The sequence below is a fragment of the Microcaecilia unicolor genome, chromosome 11 (genome assembly GCF_901765095.1).
Source record: "Microcaecilia unicolor chromosome 11, aMicUni1.1, whole genome shotgun sequence".
NCBI classification, from domain to species: Eukaryota; Metazoa; Chordata; class Amphibia; order Gymnophiona; family Siphonopidae; genus Microcaecilia; species Microcaecilia unicolor.
Genome location: NC_044041.1, coordinates 104,817,086 through 104,839,734, shown reverse-complemented (window position 1 = coordinate 104,839,734; position 22,649 = coordinate 104,817,086). Strand labels below are relative to the sequence as shown.

The window sequence follows — 22,649 nt, the reverse complement described above, 5'->3', positions numbered from 1 at the left end:
CTCCATTCACTACCACCCTCTGGCGTCTGCCCGTCAACCAGTTCCTAATCCAGTTCACCACTTCGGGTCCTATCTTCAGCCCTTCTAGTTTATTCAAGAGCCTCCTGTGGGGAACCGTGTCAAAAGCCTTGCTGAAATCTAAGTAGATGACGTCCATAGCACGTCCTTGATTTAATTCTCCCGTCACCCAGTCAAAGAATTCAATGAGATTCGTTTGGCACGACTTCCCTTTGGTGAAACCATGTTGTCTCGGATCTTGCAACTTATTGGCTTCCAGGAAATTCACTATCCTTTCCTTCAGCATGGCTTCCATTACTTTTCCAATAACCGAAGTGAGGCTTACCGGCCTGTAGTTTCCAGCTTCTTCCCTATCCCCACTTTTGTGAAGAGGGACCACCTCCGCCATTCTCCAATCCCTCGGAACCTCTCCTGTCTCCAAGGATTTATTAAACAAATCTTTAAGAGGACCCGCCAGAACCTCTCTGAGCTCCCTCAGTATTCTGGGGTGGATCCCGTCCGGCCCCATGGCTTTGTCCACCTTTAGCTTTCCAAGTTGTTCATATACACTCTCTTCCGTGAACGGTGCTCTATCCACTTCGTTTTCAGGTGTACTTTTGCCAGTCCCTCTCGGTCCTTCCCCAGGATTTTCTTCAGTAAAAACAGAACAAAAGTATCTATTTAGCAAATTGGCTTTTTCTTCATCATTTTCTACATAGCGTTTTGCTGTATCTTTTAGTCTCACAATCCCCTTTTTAGTCTTTCTCCTTTCACTAATATACCTGAAGAAGTTTTTGTCTCCCCTCCGTACATTTCTAGCCATTTGTTCTTCCGCTTGCGCCTTCGCCAGACGTACCTCTCTCTTGGCTTCTTTCAGTTTCATCCGGTATTCCTCCCCGTGTTCCTCTACTTGAGATTTTTTGTATTTCTGGAACGCTAACTCTTTAGCCTTTATTTTCTCAGCCACTTGCTTTGAAAACCATATCGGTTTCCTTTTTCTCTTGCTTTTATTTACCCTCCTTACATAAAGGTCTGTGGCCCTGTTTATTACTTCTTTTAGCCTGGACCACTGTCCTTCCATTTCTCGTATGTCCTCCCAGCCCATCAGCTCCTTCCTCAGGTATTCTTCCATTTTGTTAAAGTCAGCTCGCTTGAAATCCAGGACTTTGAGTTTGGAGTGGCTGCCATCCACATGAGCCGTTACATCAAAACAAACCGTTTGATGGTCATTGTTTCCCAGGTGTGCAGCCACTCGGACATTTGACACACTATCCCCATTCGTGAGCACCAGATCCAACGTGGCTCCCTCCCTCGTGGGTTCGTTCACCATTTGTCTGAGCAGAGCACTTTGGAAAGCATCCACAATCTCTCTACTTCTTTCCGATTTTGCAGACGGAACCTTCCAATCTACATCCGGCAGATTAAAATCTCCCAACAGCAGCACCTCTCTTTTCTTCCCCAACTTTTGAATATCAGCGATCAGATCTTTATCTAGTTCTTCCAATTGTGTCGGGGGTCTATAGACAACACCCACGTGGACCAAGGTTCTATCCTCTCTTTTTAAGGTGATCCATATTGCTTCTTCCTTTCCCCACTTCCCTGTCATTTCAGTTGCTGCGATATCATCTCTCACATACAGAGCTACTCCTCCACCTTTACGTCCCTCTCTATCCTTCCTAAAAAGATTATAGCCTGGTATGTTTACATCCCATTCATGGAGCCATGTCTCTGTGACTGCAACTATGTCCAAGTCAGACTCCAACATCAGGGCTTGAAGGTCATGAATTTTATTGCTTAGACTGTGAGCATTTGTGGTCATTGCTTTCCAACTACATTTCCTAGTATGTGTTTTGGGTTTAGTGATTTGTGAGTGTCTTTTGTCTTTGGGTACCTTCTCTTTTTGTTCCCTCTTCCTTGCTTTTTCTTTTTTTTCTGCTTCAATTTTAGTTTCAGGAACATCACAGTGCTGTAGTGGAGCAAAAGAATTTTGTAGTGGCAACACTTGTGCGGGTGGATGCTTGTGTGTCACATGACGAATTCTGCCAGAAAAAAAACCTGCACGGTCCATCCAGTCTGCCCAAGAAATGTGCCACTTTTTTGTGTATACCTTACCTTGATTTGTACCTGTCTTTTTCAGGGCACAGACCGTACAAGTCTGCCCAGCACTATCCCCGCCTCCCACCATCGGCTCTGGCACAGACCGTATAAGTCTGCCCAGCACTATCCCCGCCTCCCAACCACCAGCCCACCTCCCACTGTGCCATTTTTTTGTATATACCTTACCTTGATTTGTACCTGTCTTTTTCAGGGCACAGACCATACAAGTCTGCCCAGCACTATCCCCGCCTCCCACCATCGGCTCTGGCACAGACCGTATAAGTCTGCCCAGCACTATCCCCGCCTCCCAACCACCAGCCCCGCCTCCCACTACCGGCTCTGTTATCCAATCTCGGCTAAGCTCCTGAGGGTCCATTTCTTCTGAACAGGATTCCTTTATGTTTATCCCACGCATGTTTGAATTCCGTTACCGTTTTCATCTCCACCACCTCCCGCGGGAGGGCATTCCAAGCATCCACCACTCTCTCCGTGAAAAAATATTTCCTGAATGTTCTATTACGCATTGTGTTGACATTGTAAGTAGTATACTATACCTTACTTTGTATTGTTATTTGAATATTTTTACTGCTGTAATTGTCTATTGTTCATGTTTGATTTATTCTTACTGTACACCGCCTTGAGTGAATTCCTTCAAAAAGGTAGTAAATAAATCTTAAATAAATACATACATAAATACTTGTCAACAATTTGAAGGTTGTTGATATTGCTTCATCATTTGATTCTTCAATTGCCTCTACTGTAGTGGTGACTTGATTCAAGTTTAACTTGGGACATCTTTTCAGAAGTTACAATTACCCAGGTTTCAGAAGTTATTAAATTGTTAAATAATTCCTCTTGTATTTTGAATATTTGTTCTACTTCAGTTATGAAAGCACATCACACTTACTGTCACTTGTATTGTAAACAAATCACTCCAAGAGGGAGTAGTACCACCTTTACTGATACAAGCAATTGTGAGACTGCTTTTAAAAAGTGGCAAGCTTGACCAGCTTAACCCCTATATCCTCATTACCATTTTTGGTGAAATTCGCCCTTTCCTATCTGAGCACACCACACGAACTCTTGTCCATGCTCTCATTACCTCTCGCCTTGACTACTGCAACTTACTCCTCACCGGCCTGCCACTTAGCCATCTATCCCCCCTTCAATCCGTTCAGAACGCTGCCGCACGTCTTATATTCCGCCAGAACCGATATACTCATATCACCCCTCTCCTCAAGTCACTTCACTGGCTTCCGATCAGATACCGCATACAATTCAAGATTTTCCTCCTTACCTACAAACGCACCCGGTCTGCGGCTCCTCACTACCTTCATCTCCCCCTATGTTCCCGCCCGTAACCTTCGCTCACAGGACAAATCCCTCCTTTCAGTTCCCTTCTCCACCACTGCCAACTCCAGGCTCCACTCATTCTGCCTTGCCTCACCCTAGGCTTGGAACAATCTTCCTCAACCCCTACGCCAAGCCCCCTCCCTATCCATCTTCAAATCTCTGCTTAAAACTCACCTCTTCAATGCTGCTTTCGGCACCTAACCTTTCGTGAAATATAGTATGCCCTATCAGACGGACTCTACACTTGTCTTTAGATTGTTTAGATTGTACACCTGTCTTTTAGATTGTAAGCTCGAGCAGGGACTGTCCTTCCATGTTAAATTGTACAGCGCTACGTAACCCTAGTAGCGCTTTAGAAATGTTAAGAAGTAGTAGTAGTAGTAGTGAAAGTTGAGAAAATAGTGTTATCTCAAATACAGTCTTTCACTGATGAGAAAGGAATTTTGGATCCCTACCAGTTTGGGTTTCACTTTAAGGATAAAACTGAAACCCTACTATTATTATTACCTACGGATGTATGTGATTCTATAAGTTCAGGGTTTGATAGAGTTGTGGATTATCTGATGGTCACCCTTGACATCGCTGTTGTATTTGATACTTTGACCTGTTATAACGTTGTTTCTCTGGGAATTTCTGGTACTGTTTGGTGTTGGTTCAAATCTTTCTTGTCTGAGCAACAGTTTCAGGGCTGTATTGGTACTGACAAATCTAGTTGGAAGGATATTCATTCAGGTGTGCCACAAGGCTCGTCGTTAACTGCCTTACTTTTTAATATTTACATGGCACCTATTTGTGGAGTCAGGTTGATTAGGAGTAAATTATTGTCTTTATGCTAACATATGAAAAAAAAATTAATATATCACTTTTTTTTTATTATGTTTGAGAGCTTTAAATTCATGGTTATCTGCAAAAACGTTTGGTTTAAATCTCATCAAGACTTGGGTATTATTTCTTTCTAGCTCTGTGGATGATGATGCTCTGACTTCTTTTTCATTCAATGGGATTGATATTCTGATTTTGAGGGAGTTGCACTATCTGGATGTAATTTAGATTCTACTTTAACAGTTGTTCGAAAAGTGCTTTTCAAACTTAAGTTGTTACATCATCTATGTGAATTTGTGTGTTTGAATAATTTTAGAATTGTTGATCAAGCTTTTATTTTCCCATTATTTGAATACTGAAATTGATTTTTTCTTGGGTTTGCCTCAGAAATCTCTGCATTTTATTTAAGTAGTACAGAATGCTACCGTACACTTGATATGCAATGCTCCTCATTTTGTACATATCACCCCTATTTTATTTCAACTTCTTTGGTTACCTATTCAGTTTAAGATTCTTACTTTGATATTTAAAGCTTTGAATGACAATGCTCTATCTTGTATTTCTTCTCCTCTGAAAATTTACAACCCATTGCGTCTATTATGATCTACTACTAAAGGATCGCTAGAAGTACCTTCACTCATTTATTACGCTTAACATCTATCAAGACGAAGACTCTCTCTTTAGAGCTGCTGGACCAACTTTATGGAATGCTCTACTGGATACAATTCACAATACGTCATCTTATTTGGCTTTCAGAAAACTACTCAAAGGACATGTAACCCACCCAGTTTTGGAGATGGTGCAGGATATACCTATTTTTTAAATAAACAAATAAAACCACTCTGTTATGAAAAAACAGTGTAAGATGATCACCTGAAGCTCACTGACCCTGCATGCACGAGTGACTGCCACCAAAAATAAGACTTTCCATGTCAGGTACTTCAGATGATAGGTATCCAGTGGCTCAAAAGGAACTTTCATCAGCTTGGTAAGGACAATGCTGAGATCCAATGACACTGTAAGGGGGCTTGATGGGAGGTTTTATTAAAAGCAAGCAACTCATGAAGTGAACTAAAGGCTGAGTAGAGATGGGCTTCCCCTCTATATGATGAGGATAAGTTCCAATGGCATTGAGGCAAATCCTTACTGAGTTGGTCTTGAGACCTGATTGACAGGTATAGAAGCTATTCAGATACTTTTTGTATGGGGCATGAAGGGATCTAGGGACTAATCCTCACACCAGACAGTAAACCTCTTCCACTTGAAGCATTATGAGCTTCTAGTGGAATCTCTCCTGGAAGCAAGCAGAAACAAAGAGTCACCCTCCGGTAAGTTCAAATAGTCTTGAGTTGTTCCTTGAATTTTGAACATGGAGATGCCATTCTTAGGTCAAAGGCAGTGTGTTCCATAGTAATGGGCCTCCATAGCAGAAAGCAGTGTCACAAGATAAGTCAAGAAGTTGGCCTGAAGCTGCTCCTCGGGGGCTGCCATTGATGAAGACTGGGGCTCAGCCAAGTTGGTCACATCCTTCAAAGGTATTGAGGCAGTATCAGTGACCTAGTCTCAGCTCAATGGAGGCTGGTGTGCCCCGTTTGGCTCCCAGGAGGGACAGTAGCCCTCATTCTGGTGGTGCTTCAAGCACATCAGTGACCTTGATGCCTCGGTGCTTTCAATGTTGTGCCTCGAGGGAGATCGATGCTGATACCTCTTAGTCTCTGCCCAGCATATGGCACTGGAACCCCTCGGCATTGATGAGAACAATGACAAATCCTTCCTTGCCCTTGGGAGGAGACTGGAGGATGCTCCATCCTGGTGGCCACTATCAACACTATATCGAAGAAGATGGAGGCCCTCTCACTGTCAATGCATCCCCTGTTTCAAATGCAGTTCCTGGAGCCACAGAAACTGATACCTCTGACACTGAAGTTGACAGACCGGACTTCTTGGTGCTGAAAATCTTTTCTTGCTGCTTCTCTCAACCCTTAATATCCTTTCTTGACATCTCCAAACAGAGTTTACAAGAAGAGGGATTATGATTGGGCCTCAAGCACTGCAGGCACCAATTATGGGTGTCCTTAAGGGACACAGTCCTGTTGTACCTGGAGCACTTCTTAAAACCACTGGGAGTTTTCTGGGACATGGCAGGAAAAATAACCAAACGGCTTAAGTTCCCAGAATGGGTGCCCAAGGTATAAGGGGGCCTAGGGGGCCACAGAAAAGTAAAGAAAAATTTTAAGTGCCAAAATACCTAACAGCAAATGCTACATACCTTAGAAGGTATTCTCCGAGGACAGCAGGCTGATTGTTCTCACTGATGGGTGACGTCCACGGCAGCCCCTCCAATCAGAAACTTCACTAGCAAAGGCCTTTGCTAGCTCTCACGCGCCCATGCGCGGCCGTCTTCCCGCCCGAACCGGCTTGTGTTCATCAGTCCCGTAAGTAGCAAGACAAAGACAAGGGAAGACACAACTCCAAAGGGGAGGCGGGCGGGTTTGTGAGAACAATCAGCCTGCTGTCCTCGGAGAATACCTTCAACAGGTATGTAGCATTCGCTTTCTCCGAGGACAAGCAGGCTGCTTGTTCTCACTGATGGGGTATCCCTAGCCCCCAGGCTCACTCAAAACAACAAACATGGTCAATTGGGCCTCGCAACGGTGAGGACATAACTGAGATTGACCTAAAAACTTATCCAACTAACAGAGAGTGTAGCCTGGAACAGAATAAAACATGGGCCTAGGGGGGTGGAGTTGGATTCTAAACCCCGAACGGATTCTGAAGCACTGACTGCCCGAACCGACTGTCGCGTCGGGTATCCTGCTGCAGGCAGTAATGAGATGTGAATGTGTGGACAGATGACCATGTCGCAGCTTTGCAGATCTCTTCAATAGTGGCTGACTTCAAGTGGCCCCTGACGCAGCCATGGCTCTGACATTGTGAGCCGTGACATGACCCTCAATGGCCAGCCCAGCCTGGGCGTAAGTGAAGGAAATGCAATCTACTAGCCAATTGGATATGGTGCGTTTTCCCACAGCCACTCCCCTCCTGTTGGGATCAAAAGAAACAAACAATTGGGCGGACTGTCTGTTGGGCTGTGTCCGCTCCAGATAGAAGGCCAATGCTCTTTTGCAGTCCAATGTGTGCAGCTGACGTTCAGCAGGGCAGGAATGAGGACGGGGAAAAAATGTTGGCAAGACAATTGACTGGTTCAGATGGAACTCCGACACTACCTTCGGCAAGAACTTAGGGTGAGTGCGGAGGACTACTCTATTATGATGAAATCTGGTGTAAGGGGCCTGGGCTACCAGGGCCTGAAGCTCACTGACTCTACGAGCTGAAGTAACTGCCACCAAGAAAATGACCTTCCAGGTCAAGTACTTCAGATGGCAGGAGTTCAGTGGCTCAAAAGGAGGTTTCATCAGCTGGGTGAGAACGACATTGAGATCCCATGACACTGTAGGAGGTTTGACGGGAGGCTTTGACAAAAGCAAACTTTTCATGAAGCGAACAACTAAAGGCTGTCCTGAGATCGGCTTACCTTCCACACGGTAATGGTATGCACTGATTGCGCTAAGGTGGACCCTTACAGAGTTGGTTTTGAGACCAGACTCAGACAAGTGCAGAAGGTATTCAAGCAGGGTCTGTGTAGGACAGGAGCGAGGATCTAAGGCCTTGCTGTCACACCAGACTGCAAACCTCCTCCATAAAAAGAAGTAACTCCTCTTAGTGGAATCTTTCCTGGAAGCAAGCAAGATGCGGGAGACACCCTCCGACAGACCCAAAGAGGCAAAGTCTACGCTCTCAACATCCAGGCCGTGAGAGCCAGAGACTGGAAATTGGGATGCAGAAGCGCCCCTTCGTCCTGTGTGATGAGGGTCGGAAAACACTCCAATCTCCACGGTTCTTTGGAGGACAACTCCAGAAGAAGAGGGAACCAGATCTGACGCGGCCAAAAGGGAGCAATCAGAATCATGGTGCCCCGGTCTTGTTTGAGTTTGGGAGGTATGGGAGGATAAGCATACAGCAGACCTTCCCCCCAATCCAGGAGGAAGGCATCCGATGCCAGTCGACCGTGGGCCTGAAGTCTGGAACAGAACTGAGGGACCTTGTGGTTGGCTCGAGATGCGAAGAGATCTACCAAGGGGGTGCCCCACACTTGGAAGATCTGGCGCACTACTCCGGAACTGAGCGACCACTCGTGAGGTTGCATAATCCTGCTCAACCTGTCGGCCAGACTGTTGTTTACGCCTGCCAGATATGTGGCTTGGAGCCACATGCCGTAACGGCGAGCCCAGAGCCACATGCTGACGGCTTCCTGACACAGGGGGCGAGATCCGGTGCCCCCCTGCTTGTTGATGTAATACATGGCAACCTGGTTGTCTGTCTGAATTTGGATAATTTGATGGGACAGCCGATCTCTGAAAGCCTTCAGAGCGTTCCAGACCGCTCGTAATTCCAGGAGATTGATCTGCAGATCGCGTTCCTGGAGGGACCAGCTTCCTTGGGTGTGAAGTCTATCGACATGAGCTCCCACCCCAGGAGAGACGCATCCGTAGTCATCACCTTTTGTGGCTGAGGAATTTGGAAGGGGCGTCCCAGAGTCAAATTGGCCCAAATCGTCCACCAGCAAAGGGATTTGAGAAAGCTCGTGGACAGGTGGATCACGTCCTCTAGATCCCCAGCAGCCTGAAACCACTGGGAAGCTAGGGTCCATTGAGCAGATCGCATGTGAAGACGAGCCATGGAAGTCACATGGACTGTGGAGGCCATGTGGCCAAGCAATCTCAACATCTGCCGAACTGTGATCTGCTGGGACGCTCGTACCCGGGAGACGAGGGACAGCAGATTGTTGGCCCTCGTCTCCGGGAGATAGGCACGAGCCGTCCGAGAATCCAGCAGAGCTCCTATGAATTTGAGTCTCTGTACTGGGAGAAGATGGGACTTTGGGTAATTTATCACAAACCCTAGTAGCTCTGCATGGACTGTAGAGCTCCTGCCTCGGAAGTGTTCTTCACCAGCCAATCGTCGAGATAAGGGAACACGTGCACTCCGAGCCTGCGAAGCGCTGCTGCTACCACAGCTAGGCACTTCGTGAACACTCTGGGCGCAGAGTCGAGCCCAAAGGGTAGCACACAGTACTGGAAGTGACGTGATCCCAGACGAAATCGAAGATACTGTCTGTGAGCTGGCAGAATCGGGATGTGTGTATAAGCGTCCTTTAAGTCCAGAGAGCATAGCCAATCGTTTTGCTGAATCATGGGAAGAAGGGTGCCCAGGGAAAGCATCCTGAACTTTTCCTTGACCAGATATTTGTTCAGGGCCCTTAGGTCTAGGATGGGACGCATCCCCCCTGTTTTCTTTTCCACAAGGAAGTACCTGGAATAGAATCCCAGCCCTTCTTGCCCCGGTGGCACGGGCTCGACCGCATTGGCGCTGAGAAGGGCGGAGAGTTCCTCTGCAAGTACCTGCTTGTGCTGGAAGCTGAAGGATTGAGCTCCCGGTGGACAATGGAGGCATGGCGGTCAAATTGAGGTTGTATCCTTGCCGGACTATTTGGAGAACCCACTGGTCGGAGGTTATGAGAGCCCACCTTTGGTGAAAAACTTTCAACCTCCCCCGGACCGGCAGATCGTCCGGCACGGACACTTTGACATCGGCTATGCTCTGCTGGAGCCAGTCAAAAGCTCGCCCCCTGCTTTTGCTGGGGAGCTGTGGGGCCTTGCTGAGGCGCACGCTGCTGACCAGAGCGCGCGCGCTGGGGCTTAGCCTGGGCCGCAGGCTGTCAAGAGGGAGGATTGTACCTACGCTTACCAGAAGAGTAGGGAACAGCCCTCCTTCCCCCATAAAAACGTCTACCTGAAGAGGTAGATGCTGAAGGCTGCCGGCGGGAGAATTTGTCGAAAGCGTTATCCCGCTGGTGGAGCTGTTCTACCACCTGTTCGACTTTTTCTCCAAAAATGTTGTCCGCTCGGCAAGGGGAGTCCGCAATCCGCTGCTGGATTCTATTCTCCAGGTCGGAGGCACGCAGCCATGAGAGTCTGCGCATCACCACACCTTGAGCAGCGGCCCCGGACGCAACATCAAAGGTATCATATACCCCTCTGGCCAGGAATTTTCTGCACGCCTTCAGCTGCCTGACCACCTCCTGAAACGGCTTGGCTTGCTCAGAAGGGAGCTTGTCCACCAAGCCCACCAACTGCCGCACATTGTTCCGCATGTGGATGCTCGTGTAGAGCTGGTAGGACTGAATCTTGGCCACGAGCATAGAAGAATGGTAGGCCTTCCTCCCAAAGGAGTCTAAGGTTCTAGAGTCCTTGCTCAGGGGCGCCGAAGCATGCTCCCTAGAACTCTTAGCCTTCTTTAGGGCCAGATCCACCACACCAGAGTCGTGAGGCAACTGAGTGCGCATCAGCTCTGGGTCCCCCTGGATCCGGTACTGGGATTCGATCTTCTTGGGAATGTGGGGATTAGTTAGAGGCTTGGTCCAGTTCGCCAGCAATGTCTTTTTTAGGACATGATGCATGGGTACTGTGGACGCTTCCTTAGGTGGAGAAGAATAGTCCAAGAGCTCAAACATTTCAGCCCTGGGCTCATCCTCCACAACCACCAGGAAGGGAATGGCTGTAGACATCTCCCGGACAAAGGCCGCGAAAGACAGACTCTCGGGAGGAGAAAGCTGCCTTTCAGGGGAGGGAGTGGGATCAGAAGGAAGGCCATCAGACTCCTCGTCAGAGAAATATCTGATGTCCTCCTCCTCCTCCCACAAGGTCTCACCATCAGTATCAGACACAAGTTCATGAACCTGTGTCTGAAGCCGTGCCCGACTCGACTCCGTGGAAACACGGCCACGGTGGGAGCGCCGAGAGGTAGACTCCCTCGCCAGCACCGGCGAAGCTCCCTCCACCGACGTCGTCGGGGAGTCTTCCTGGGAGGCGGCCGCAAGCGGTACCAATGTCAGAGACCTCACCCCGGGCAAAGGGCCAGCCGTCGCCTCGCTCGACGGTACCGGAGGCGCAAGCACCCCCGGTACCGGAGGAGAAGGGCGCAACAGCTCTCCCAGAATATCTGGAAGAACGGCCCGGAGACTCTCGTGCAGAGCGGCTGTAGAGAAAGACTGGGAAGCCAATGCAGGCGTCGAGGTCAGAGTCTGTTCCGGGCGTGGAGGTGGTTCCAGGCTGTCCAAGGTGAAGCGCATCGACACCTCCTGAACAGAGGGTGAGCGATCCTCCCAGTGCCGATGCCTACTGGGTGCCGACTCCCTCGGCGACCCAGAGCTCTCGGTACCGAGGCGGGAAGGAGACCGGTGTCGATGCTTCTTTGATTTCTTCAAACGAAGCATGTCACCGGAGCTTCCCGGTACCGACGAGGAGGACGTAGAATCCAACCGTCTCTTCCTCGGGGCCGAGGCTGAAGAAGGTCAGTCTTGGGGGGGGGGGGGGGGGGGGCGCTGTACCGCAGGAGCCCTCAGGGCAGGAGGAGACCCACCCGAAGGCTCACCGCCACCAGCAGGGGAATGGACAGCCCTCACCTGCACTCCAGTCAAAGCACCACCGTCCGACGACATCAGCAACAGCGGAGGTCCCGGTACCACCGATGTCGACGCAGCCTTCCGATGTCTCGGTACCGACGATGCAGAGGGTCGAAGCCTCGATGCCGTCGATGCCGAGGTCGAAGACTTCGATGCTGTCGACGTCGATGCACTCGATACGTCCTGTGCTGTTGTCGACGAAGTGCCCGAGAACAAAACGTTCCACTGGGCCAATCTCGCTACCTGAGTCCTCTTTTGTAAAAGAGCACAAAGACTGCACGCCTGCGGGCGGTGCCCAGCCCCCAGACACTGAAGACACGAAGCGTGCCTATCAGTGAGCGAGATTACCCGGGCAGCACTGGGTGCACTTCTTGAAGCCGCTTGGAGACTTCGATGACATGGGCGGAAAAATCACGCCGGCGAAATCAAAATTTGCGATGACGACGAAAGGCACCAAAAATAAGGGAGAGAAAACCCGTACAGAGGCCAAAAAGGCCGATCCCAAAAGTGAAAGGAAACTTACGCTGGGGGAAAAGCTGGACACATGGGAAGGGACAAGACCGAAAGGTGTCTCCTTTTTTTTTTTTCCTTTCTTAGCGAAATCGCGCGAGGGTCAACTTGAGGGGCACGAAACGGCGGCAAAACACGACCGTCCCGAGCGCGGACAAAAGAAGACTGACGAACACGAGCCAGTTCGGGCGGGAAGACGGCCGCGCATGCGCGGTGCGCATGGGCGCGCGAGAGCTAGCAAAGGCCTTTGCTAGTGAAGTTTCCGATTGGAGGGGCTGCCATGGACGTCACCCATCAGTGAGAACAAGCAGCCTGCTTGTCCTCGGAGAATAAGAGATTTAAAGAGAGGGAAGTGTAAACACTTGGCCCATGCAAGCAACTTACACAATCTGACAAGTTAAAAGAATATGTGATGGAAACCTGTTTTGCCAGCTGTGGGAATGAATAAAAAACATGACCACACTGCTCCACAGAAAAACAGGACTGAGATGGTCCTGTATAACAATGCCGAGCAGGAAGAAGCACTCATGCATGGTAGACAGCTTACAAAGACTTCCGGAAGAATGCTGGGAAGTGCTCGTCATGTTGGGCTCCATCGGATAACATCACCTATTGGTAACAATATTAAGATCCTACTTGTCCTCAGACAAAGAACTATTCTCACTGATAGTGAATGATATATACCTGTAGCAGGTGTTCTCCGAGGACAGCAGGCTGATTGTTCTCACGACTGGGTGACGTCCGCGGCAGCCCCCACCAACCGGAAGAAGCTTCGCGGGCGGTCCGCACGCAGAGCACGCCCACCGCGCATGCGCGGCCGTCTTCCCGCCCGTGCACGACCGTTCCCGCCAGTTGAATGACAAGCAAAAAAGATGAAAACGCAACTCCAAAGGGGAGGAGGGAGGGTAGGTGAGAACAATCAGCCTGCTGTCCTCGGAGAACACCTGCTACAGGTATGTATCATTCACTTTCTCCGAGGACAAGCAGGCTGCTTGTTCTCACGACTGGGGTATCCCTAGCTCTCAGGCTCACTCAAAACAAGAACCCAGGTCAATGGAACCTCGCAACGGCGAGGGTATAACAGAAATTGACCTACGAAGAACAACTAACTGAGAGTGCAGCCTGACCAGAATAAATTCGGGTCCTGGAGGATGGAGTTGGATTTACACCCCAAACAGATTCTGCAGCACCGACTGCCCGAACCGACTGTCGCGTCGGGTATCCTGCTGGAGGCAGTAATGTGATGTGAATGTGTGGACAGATGACCACGTCGCAGCCTTGCAAATCTCTTCAATAGTGGCTGACTTCAAGTGAGCCACCGACGCTGCCATGGCTCTGACACTATGAGCCGTGACATGACCCTCAAGAGTCAGCCCAGCCTGGGCATAAGTGAAGGAAATGCAATCTGCTAGCCAATTGGAGATGGTGCGTTTCCCGACAGCGACCCCTAGCCTGTTAGGGTCGAAAGAAACAAACAATTGGGCGGACTGTCTGTGGGGCTGTGTCCGCTCCAAGTAGAAGGCCAATGCTCTCTTGCAGTCCAATGTGTGCAACTGACGTTCAGCAGGGCAGGTATGAGGCCTGGGGAAGAATGTTGGCAAGACAATTGACTGGTTAAGATGGAACTCCGACACCACCTTCGGAAGGAACTTTGGGTGGGTGCGGAGCACTACTCTGTTGTGATGAAATTTGGTATATGGAGCATGAGCTACCAGGGCTTGAAGCTCACTGACCCTACGAGCTGAAGTAACTGCCACCAAGAAAATGACCTTCCAGGTCAAGTACTTCAGATGGCAGGTATTCAGTGGCTCAAAAGGAGGTTTCATCAGCTGGGTGAGGACGACGTTGAGATCCCATGACACTGCAGGAGGCTTGATAGGGGGCTTTGACAAAAGCAAGCCTCTCATGAATCGAACGACTAAAGGCTCTCCAAAGATGGCTTTACCTTCCACACGATAATGGTAAGCACTAATCTCACTAAGGTGATTCCTTACTGAGTTGGTCTTGAGGCCAGACTCTGATAAGTGCAGAAGGTATTCAAGCAGGTTCTGTGCAGGGCAAGAACGAGGTTCTAGGGCCCTGCTCTCACACCAAACGACAAACCTCTTCCACTTGAAAAAGTAACTCTTTTTAGTGGAATCCTTCCTAGAGGCAAGCAAGACACGGGAGACACCCTCAGACAGACCCAACGCAGCGAAGTCTACGCCCTCAACATCCAGGCCGTGAGAGCCAGAGACTGAAGTTTGGGGTGCAGCAACGCTCCGTCGTTCTGCGAAATGAGAGTCGGAAAACACTCCAATCTCCACGGTTCTTCTGAGGACAACTCCAGAAGAAGAGGGAACCAGATCTGACGGGGCCAAAAGGGCGCTATCAGAATCATGGTGCCGTGGTCTTGCTTGAGCTTCAGTAAGGTCTTCCCCACCAAAGGTATGGGAGGATAAGCGTACAGGAGGCCGGTCCCCCAATGGAGGAGAAAGGCATCCGACGCTAGCCTGCCGTGTGCCTGAAGTCTGGAACAGAACAGAGGCAGCTTGTGGTTGGTCTGAGAGGCGAAAAGGTCCACCGAGGGGGTGCCCCACTCTCGGAAGATCTTGCGTACCACTCTGGAATGAAGCGACCACTCGTGCGGTTGCATGACTCTGCTCAGTCTGTCGGCCAGACTGTTGTTTACACCTGCCAGGTATGTGGCTTGGAGGAGCATGCCGAACTGGCAAGCCTAACGCCACATCCCGACGGCTTCCTGACACAAGGGGCGAGATCCGGTGCCCCCCTGCTTGTTGGTGTAATACATTGCAACCTGATTGTCTGTCCGAATTTGAACAATTTGGTAGGACAGCCGATCTCTGAAAGCCTTCAGTGCGTTCCAGATCGCTTGGAGCTCCAGGAGGTTGATCTGCAAATCCTTTTCCTGGAGGGACCACAGACCCTGGGTGTGAAGCCCATCGACATGAGCTCCCCACCCCAGGCGAGATGCATCCGTCGTCAGCACCTTCGTGGGCTGAGGAATTTGGAATGGACGTCCCAGGGTCAAATTGGTCCGAATGGTCCACCAGAGCAGTGAAGTGCGGCAACTGGTGGAGAGGCGGATGACATCTTCTAGATTCCCGGTGGCTTGAAACCACTGGGAAGCTAGGGTCCATTGAGCAGATCTCATGTGAAGACGAGCCATGGGAGTCACATGGACTGTGGAGGCCATATGACCCAGAAGTCTCAACATCTGCCGAGCTGTGACCTGCTGAGGCGCTCTGGTCTGCGAAGCCAGGGACAGGAGGTTGTTGGCCCTCGCTTCGGGAAGGAAGGCCCGAGCCGTCTGGGTATTCAGCAGAGCTCCTATGAATTCCACAGACTGTGTTGGCTGGAGATGGGACTTTGGGTAATTTATGACAAACCCCAGCAGCTCCAGGAGTTGAATAGTGCACTGCATAGACCGGAGGGCTCCCGCCTCCGAGGTGTTCTTGACCAGCCAATCGTCGAGATATGGGAACACGTGCACTCCCAGGTTGCGTAGATACGCCGCTACCACCACGAGGCACTTTGTAAACACTCGTGGGGCAGAGGCGAGCCCAAAGGGCAGCACACAATACTGAAAGTGCCGTGCGCCCAGGCGGAATCTGAGATACTGTCTGTGAGCTGGCAGTATCGGGATGTGAATGTGTGCGTCCTTCAAATCCAGGGAACATAGCCAATCGTTTTTCTGAATCATTGGCAGAAGGGTGCCCAAGGAAAGCATCCTGAACTTTTCTTTGACCAGGAATTTGTTCAGGCCTCTCAGGTCTAGGATGGGACGCATCCCCCCTGTTTTCTTTTCCACAAGGAAGTACCTGGAATAGAATCCCTGCCCTTCCTGCCCGGGTGGTACGGGCTCGACCGCATTGGCGCTGAGAAGGGCGGAGAGTTCCTCTGCAAGTACCTGCTTGTGATGGGAGCTGAAGGATCGAGCTCCCGGAGGACAATTTGGTGGCATGGAGGCCAAATTCAGGGCGTATCCGCACCGCACTATTTGGAGAACCCACTGGTCGGAGGTTATGAGAGGCCACATTTGGTGAAAAAATTTTAACCTCCCTCCGACCGGCAGATCGTCCGGTACGGACACTTTGAGGGCGGCTATGTTCCCGTGGATCCAGTCAAAAGCCCGTCCCCGGCTTTTGCTGTGGAGGCGCAGGGGGCTGCTTAGGTGCACGCTGTTGACGAGAACGAGCGCGCTGGGGCTGTCCCTGTGCCTGACGAGGCCTTCGGGCCGGCTGGGTGTACCTACGCTTGGCAAAAGAATAGGGCGCAGCCTGCCGGGCCCGGGAAAAACGTCCACCTGCTGAGGTGGGTGCTGAAGGCGCCCGGTGGGAGAGTTTGTCGACGGCGGTTTCCCGCTGATGCAGTTGGTCCACCAGCTGCTCGACCTTCTCACCAAAAATATCATCCCCCCGGCAAGGGACGTCGGCCAGTCTCTGCTGGGTGCGGTGTCCAGGTCAGAGGCACGCAGCCATGAGAGCCTGCGCATCACTATACCTTGGGCCGCAGCACGAGATGCCACGTCACAGGTGTCATAGATACCCCTGGACAGGAACTTTCTGCACGCCTTCAGCTGCCTGACCACCTCCTGATAAGGCCTGGACTTCTCCGGCGGGAGCTTGTCGACCAGGTCCGCCAGTTGCTTCACATTGTTCCGCATGTGGATGCTCGTGTAGAGCTGGTAAGACTGGATGCGGGTCATGAGCATGGAAGATTGGTAGGCCTTCCTCCCAAACGAGTCCAGAGTGCGAGACTCCCGCCCCGGGGGCGCCGAGGCGGTATCCCTCGAACTCCGTGCCCTCTTGAGAGCAGAATCCACGACCGCCGAGTCATGAGGCAATTGGGGCCGCATTAACTCTGGGTCCGAGTGGATTCTATACTGGGACTCTGCTTTCTTGGGGATGGTGGGATTAGATAATGGTCGCATCCAGTTCCGAAGCAGTGTCTCCTTAAGGACATTGTGCAACGGTACCGTGGAGGACTCTCTAGGTGGTGATGGATAGTCGAGGATCTCGAGCATCTCAGCCCTCGGCTCATCCACAGAGACCACGGGGAAGGGAATGCATATAGACATGTCCCTAACAAAGGAGGCAAAGGAGAGGCTCTCAGGAGGCGAGAGCTTTCTCTCTGGTGAAGGCGTGGGGTCAGAGGGAAGGCCCACAGACTCCTCTGAGGAGAAATATCTGGGGTCCTCCTCTTCCCCCCACGAGGCCTCTTCCTCGGTATCGGACATAAGCTCATGCAGCTGAGTCCTCAACCGGGCCCGGCTCGACGTCGAGGCACCGAGGCCTCGGTGTCGTCGAGCGGTGGACTCCCGCGCCGGCGGGGACGAAGCTCCCTCTATCGACGTCGACGGGGACTCCACCTGCGTGGCGGTCGAGACCGGCGCCGCAAGCGGTGGCGGTGTCGAAGGCCTCGGCACCGGGCTAGAGCTCGCCGGCGCCACAGTCAACGGCGCCGGGGGCCGGCACAGCCTGGCGCATCAGCCCTTCCAGGATCCCCGGAAGGATGGCTCGGAGGCACTCGTCCAGGCCCGCTGTCGGAAAAGACGGGGGGGCCGGTAGAGGTGTCGGTGCCGGAAGCTGTTCGGGTCCAGGAGACTGCACCGCAGTGCTGGGACCCTGACGTGTCGGTACCTCCACCACCGAGGGGGACCTTTCCTCTCGACGCGGACGCTTCGGCGTCGACTCCTCTCCGGCACCGAGGGCCGGGCGCACCGATGGGGACCGATGATGGTGCTTCTTCTGTTTTTTGCGGTGCCCGTCATCGGCACCAGGTGGAACGGAGGAGGAGGAGGTCGATCCCCCTCGGTCTCGAGGGGCCGGGTCGGACAGGGTTCGGTCCCGAGGGCCATGAGCAGAGGGAGTGACCGGGGCTGATTGCCCACGCGGCCTCTCACCCCTACCGTCACCGGAGGACCGGCGGGCCGACGGGACCTGTACTCCTGGGGTCGATGCCATTGGTGCCGATTTCGCGGGCACCTATACCGGTACCGAAGAACCGGCCGTCGATACCGATGCCGTTGAGGTCGACGTTGAGGGGCCGGCGCAAGTTCCAAAAAGACGGTCCCGAAGAACTTGCCTCGCAACCTGAGTCCGTTTCCGGAGACCAAGACACAAAGAACACGACTTGATATTGTGCTCCGGCCCGAGGCACCAAGCGTGGGTGTCGGTCTGCGAGATAGGCCGGCCGCACCGACCACACTTCTTAAATCCACTCGGGACCTTCGAGGACATCGACGGAAAAATCGCGTCGGCGAAGTCAAAGTCGTCGATGGTGGCGGTAAATCACACCTCGAAAAATAAAGCGACCGCGCGGCTACAAGGCCGCAACGCGACGCCCTCGCTAGAAAACGAGGGAAAAATCAGCGCGTTCTCTTCCTTTTTTTTTTTCTTTTGAGAAAAGGAAAAAAGGTTTGAAGCGCGCGGCAACAAAAAACAGAAAATTAGCGAATTCGCGGACAACGCGACGGTTTTCCGGGGCTAAGAGAGAGCGGCGACGCACGACTCTCTCCAGCGCGGAAAAGAAAAGACTGGCGGGAACGGTCGTGCACGGGCGGGAAGACGGCCGCGCATGCGCGGTGGGCGTGCCCTGCGTGCGGACCGCCGGCGGAGCTTCTTCCGGTTGGTGGGGGCTGCCGCGGACATCACCCAGTCGTGAGAACAAGCAGCCTGCTTGTCTTCGGAGAAAAGAGGTGAAGAGAAGAATCTCTATCTAATGGACTATTCTGTGTAAGCAAAAGACTTCCAGGTTAATATCCCTATACACCAATAACTGTATCCACACCTCCCAGAATGCCACCATCAGCCTCCTCACCTACCATTATGTCCTCTACTTCTACTCTACTGCTATGGCACTTCCATGTTCTTCAGCCTATCACCATCTTCAGCCTATTACCATCATCACACCTTCTCCTTTCAACCTCTATCAATGTACTCCCTCTTCTACGTGGCTAGCCCAGCTCTTATACTATACTGCAATCCCACTCCATCCCCTACACTGCTATTCCCACTATCATGCCTTCTGCTTCTATCCTCTTATGTGGCCATTCCCTCCACCTTAGTGTTATACTGCCAGCCCATACGATGGATACCATCAAGTCTCCTATTAAGATTCAGTTCCTTTGATGAAACGCAGGCTGGATCTTAGGCAAGCCAGCAGAGCATAAAAAGGGAGGGAAAAGCTTTCTGCAAGCAAAGTCTCAGAGCATATTCAGAACTAGAAACAGAAGCTACCTCTGTCAAAGGCCTTGGCTTCCGCTCCACAATGAACTCCGTATGGCAGAGCTCACAGTAGCTTGTGTTGGAGGATGACAGCCACTTCTCAAGGCAACTTTTGTGCACGGTCCCCAGTGTCCCAGTACAGTCACATGGAGATAGCAGTCCTTCACCGCCACCACCCTCATGGCAGATCCGACAGATGGGACCATCACTAGACAAGCAGAAAATAATGCACCTTATTTAAGGGAGAGGTGAACATGCACTCTGTTTCAAGCATACTTCCATAAAGCTAGAACCAAGATATCACAAGGGCCTCTAATCTCACAGAAAGACATTCATAGTCTCTAAGACAAGATAATTTGAAGTTCAAGTTTGGTTTTGGTCTTGCATAATTTCTCTTTCAAAATTCACTTCTACAAATTTCAAGAGACCTTTTGTACCTGTAGACTTTGCACCTCTATCAAGCACAGGCAGGCTCTATATAAGAAAATATTCATGAGCATGTGAAAGTCAAATCCTAGTGGGTACATCCCCCCCAAAAAACTTCCCCTGGGAATGTCCACTTCTCCCAAGTCTAAAACTAGGCTTATGAAACTTGGCAGCAATACTTAGTTGTTGAGCAGAGGGCAGTTTTCAGCCCCAGGGTACTGCTGTCATCTCCCTGATGTCTCCTTTCAGCTCTTCATGCTGTATTCCTGCTTTGGATGTCTCAGGGTATGACTTTTCCTCTTCTAAGTTCCCCCTTCAGTTGTTCATGCTGTATGCATACTTTGTGTTTTGGAGTGCTAGTCAACTCTAGAAACCATACTACAGCAAGTGGCAAATTCCTGAGAACTTATTGGTTGTTTGGCTAGCCAAGTGATGTAACATTGAGGGGATCCCACTAGGCCTATAGCAGCTCACAATTTTGAATGAATCACCTGTGGCTGGATAGGGCAGTTAGAAGATTAGAGTTTAGGAAATATAGATCACTAGGCACTGGATTAGGACATACAGATACAGCAAGTAGTTCCCTGCTTAACAGGTTTTTCAATCTAAGTTTTGTACCTGGGGTAACAGGGTGGGGGTAAGTGACTTGCTGAAGGTCACAAAGAGTATCAGTGGAAGAAAAGGAATATGATTATTGGCTCCCCTGGCTCTCAGCTCACTACACTACTTTTCCATTCCAGTTTTACTCTCTGTCTCAAATAACCCCTTGGCTCTTATGAACAACTTGCTTCCTTAGAGTCTGGAGTGGTCTCGGAGGACTGGAGAAGAGTGAATATGGTCCCTCTGCACAAGAGCAGAAGTAAGGAGGAGGTTGGGAATTACAGATCTGTTAGTCTGACCTCGGTGGTGAGTAAACTAATGGAAACATTTTTAAAGCGGAGGATTGTGAGGCTTCTAGAATCAAATGGACTGCAGGACCCGAGGCAGCATGGCTTCACTAGAGGCAGGTCTTGCCAGACAAATTTGACTGATTTCTTTGACTGGGTGACCAAATAGTTGGCTATAGGAGGAGCGCTATATGTGGTGTACTTGGATTTTAGCAAAGCCTTTGACACGGTTCCACCCAGGCAACTGATAAATAAACTGAGTGCCCTCGGTTTGGGTCCCAAAGTCACTGACTGCGTTAAAAACTGGTTAAGTGGAAGGAGACAGAGGGTAGTGGTAAATGGAGTTTGCGCTGAGGAAAAGGATGTTATCAGTGGTGTACCACACAGATCGGTCCTTGGGCTGGCTCTTTTTAACATCTTTGTGAGTGATATTGTGGAAGGACTGTCTGGTAAGTTTTGTCTTTTTGCACATGATACCAAACTCTGTAATAGTGTGGAAATCCTGGAGGCGAAGAAATGGTCCAGCAATTGGCAACTCAGATTCAATGCTAAAAAATGCGGGTCATACACTCACAGGGGGATGATCAAAAGTCAACGCGTGCGCGCAAGTCCATTAGCGCCGTTTTTGTGCACACTTTTAACAATGTGGGATGATCAACGTGGTTACTGCCATAAACTGCAAGCATGCCAGGCACTTGTGCACATGACATTTAAATGTAGTCAATCTCATGTAAATAAGGTCATTTTGCGTTCCTCCTAGATGATCGAAAGCTAGCGCCTCATGAACAGAGGTGTTGAACACCGCTATGCTGGAAAACAGCGCCGCAGAATAACACCAGGTCCTAGCTGGCGTTCTTGTAGTGCAGGTCCCACCCCCCCCCCCCAAAAAAAAAAAAAAACTTCAGTCTTTTTTTTTTTTTTTTTAAAGAGTATATTCTTCGCTATGCCTCCATCCCTGCGACGGCAGTTGAGGACGTCCAAAATATGGATGTCCCTTTGAGAAGGACATCCATGCCTTTGCTATGCTTCCTACACTCGTTTTATTTATTTGGATTTTGGATCACAAGTAGCAGCAGTGGGATTTGAACCGGCCACCTCTGGATTGCAAGACCAGTGCTCTAACCACTAGGTCACTCTGCCACTCCTCCACTCCCTTGAAATTTGGCCATCCCTGTGGTGGTGGGGGGGGGGCAGTTTGCAGGCCCCTGGGGGGGGGGGGAGGTATGTGTGTGTCAGCAGAGGCATAATGAAGGCATGGATGTCCTTCTTTCAAACATTTTGGACGTCCTCAACTGCCCCCCACAGGGATGGCCAAATTTCAAGGGAGTGGAGTAGAGTGTAGGAGTGGCAGAGTGGTCTAGTGGTTAGAGCACTGGTCTTGCAATCCACAGGTGGCCGGTTCAAATCCCACTGCTGCTACTTGTGATCCAAAATCCAAATAAATAAATAAAGCAGGTGTTGGAGGCATGGCAGGCATGGATGTCCTTCTCACAAACATCCACATTTTGGACGTCCTCAACTGTAGCCTGGCGCGTCTGATTAGTGTGCATGCGTCCTGGCTACTTAGCTTCAATTAACTATGCTGAAGCACTGCTACACTGCTGCATATATCTGCATACATTAACTTCTGATCATGCCATAGTGCAACACCGTGCTACTACAGCGTTGGAAGAGCGGTATTTCCAGAGCGCTATCTAAAATAGCGCCAGGGTTTGATCATCTGCCTGTTAGGTTGCAAAAAACTCCAAGGGAAATGTATAGTATAGGAGGTGAAGTACTTTTGTGTACAAAAGAAGAGAAACT

General features: G+C 50.6%; 1 protein-coding gene across 1 annotated transcript in view; it reads right to left on the bottom strand.

The window, feature by feature from the left end:
- Nucleotides 1-22,649, bottom strand: part of MARCHF2 (membrane associated ring-CH-type finger 2) — a 74,216-nt gene that overhangs the window by 12,867 nt on the left and 38,700 nt on the right. The window contains exon 3 of the mRNA XM_030219823.1: nt 19,546-19,741. Within this exon, the coding sequence (XP_030075683.1) occupies nt 19,546-19,741 (196 nt within the window). The remainder of the gene's footprint in view (nt 1-19,545; nt 19,742-22,649) is intronic.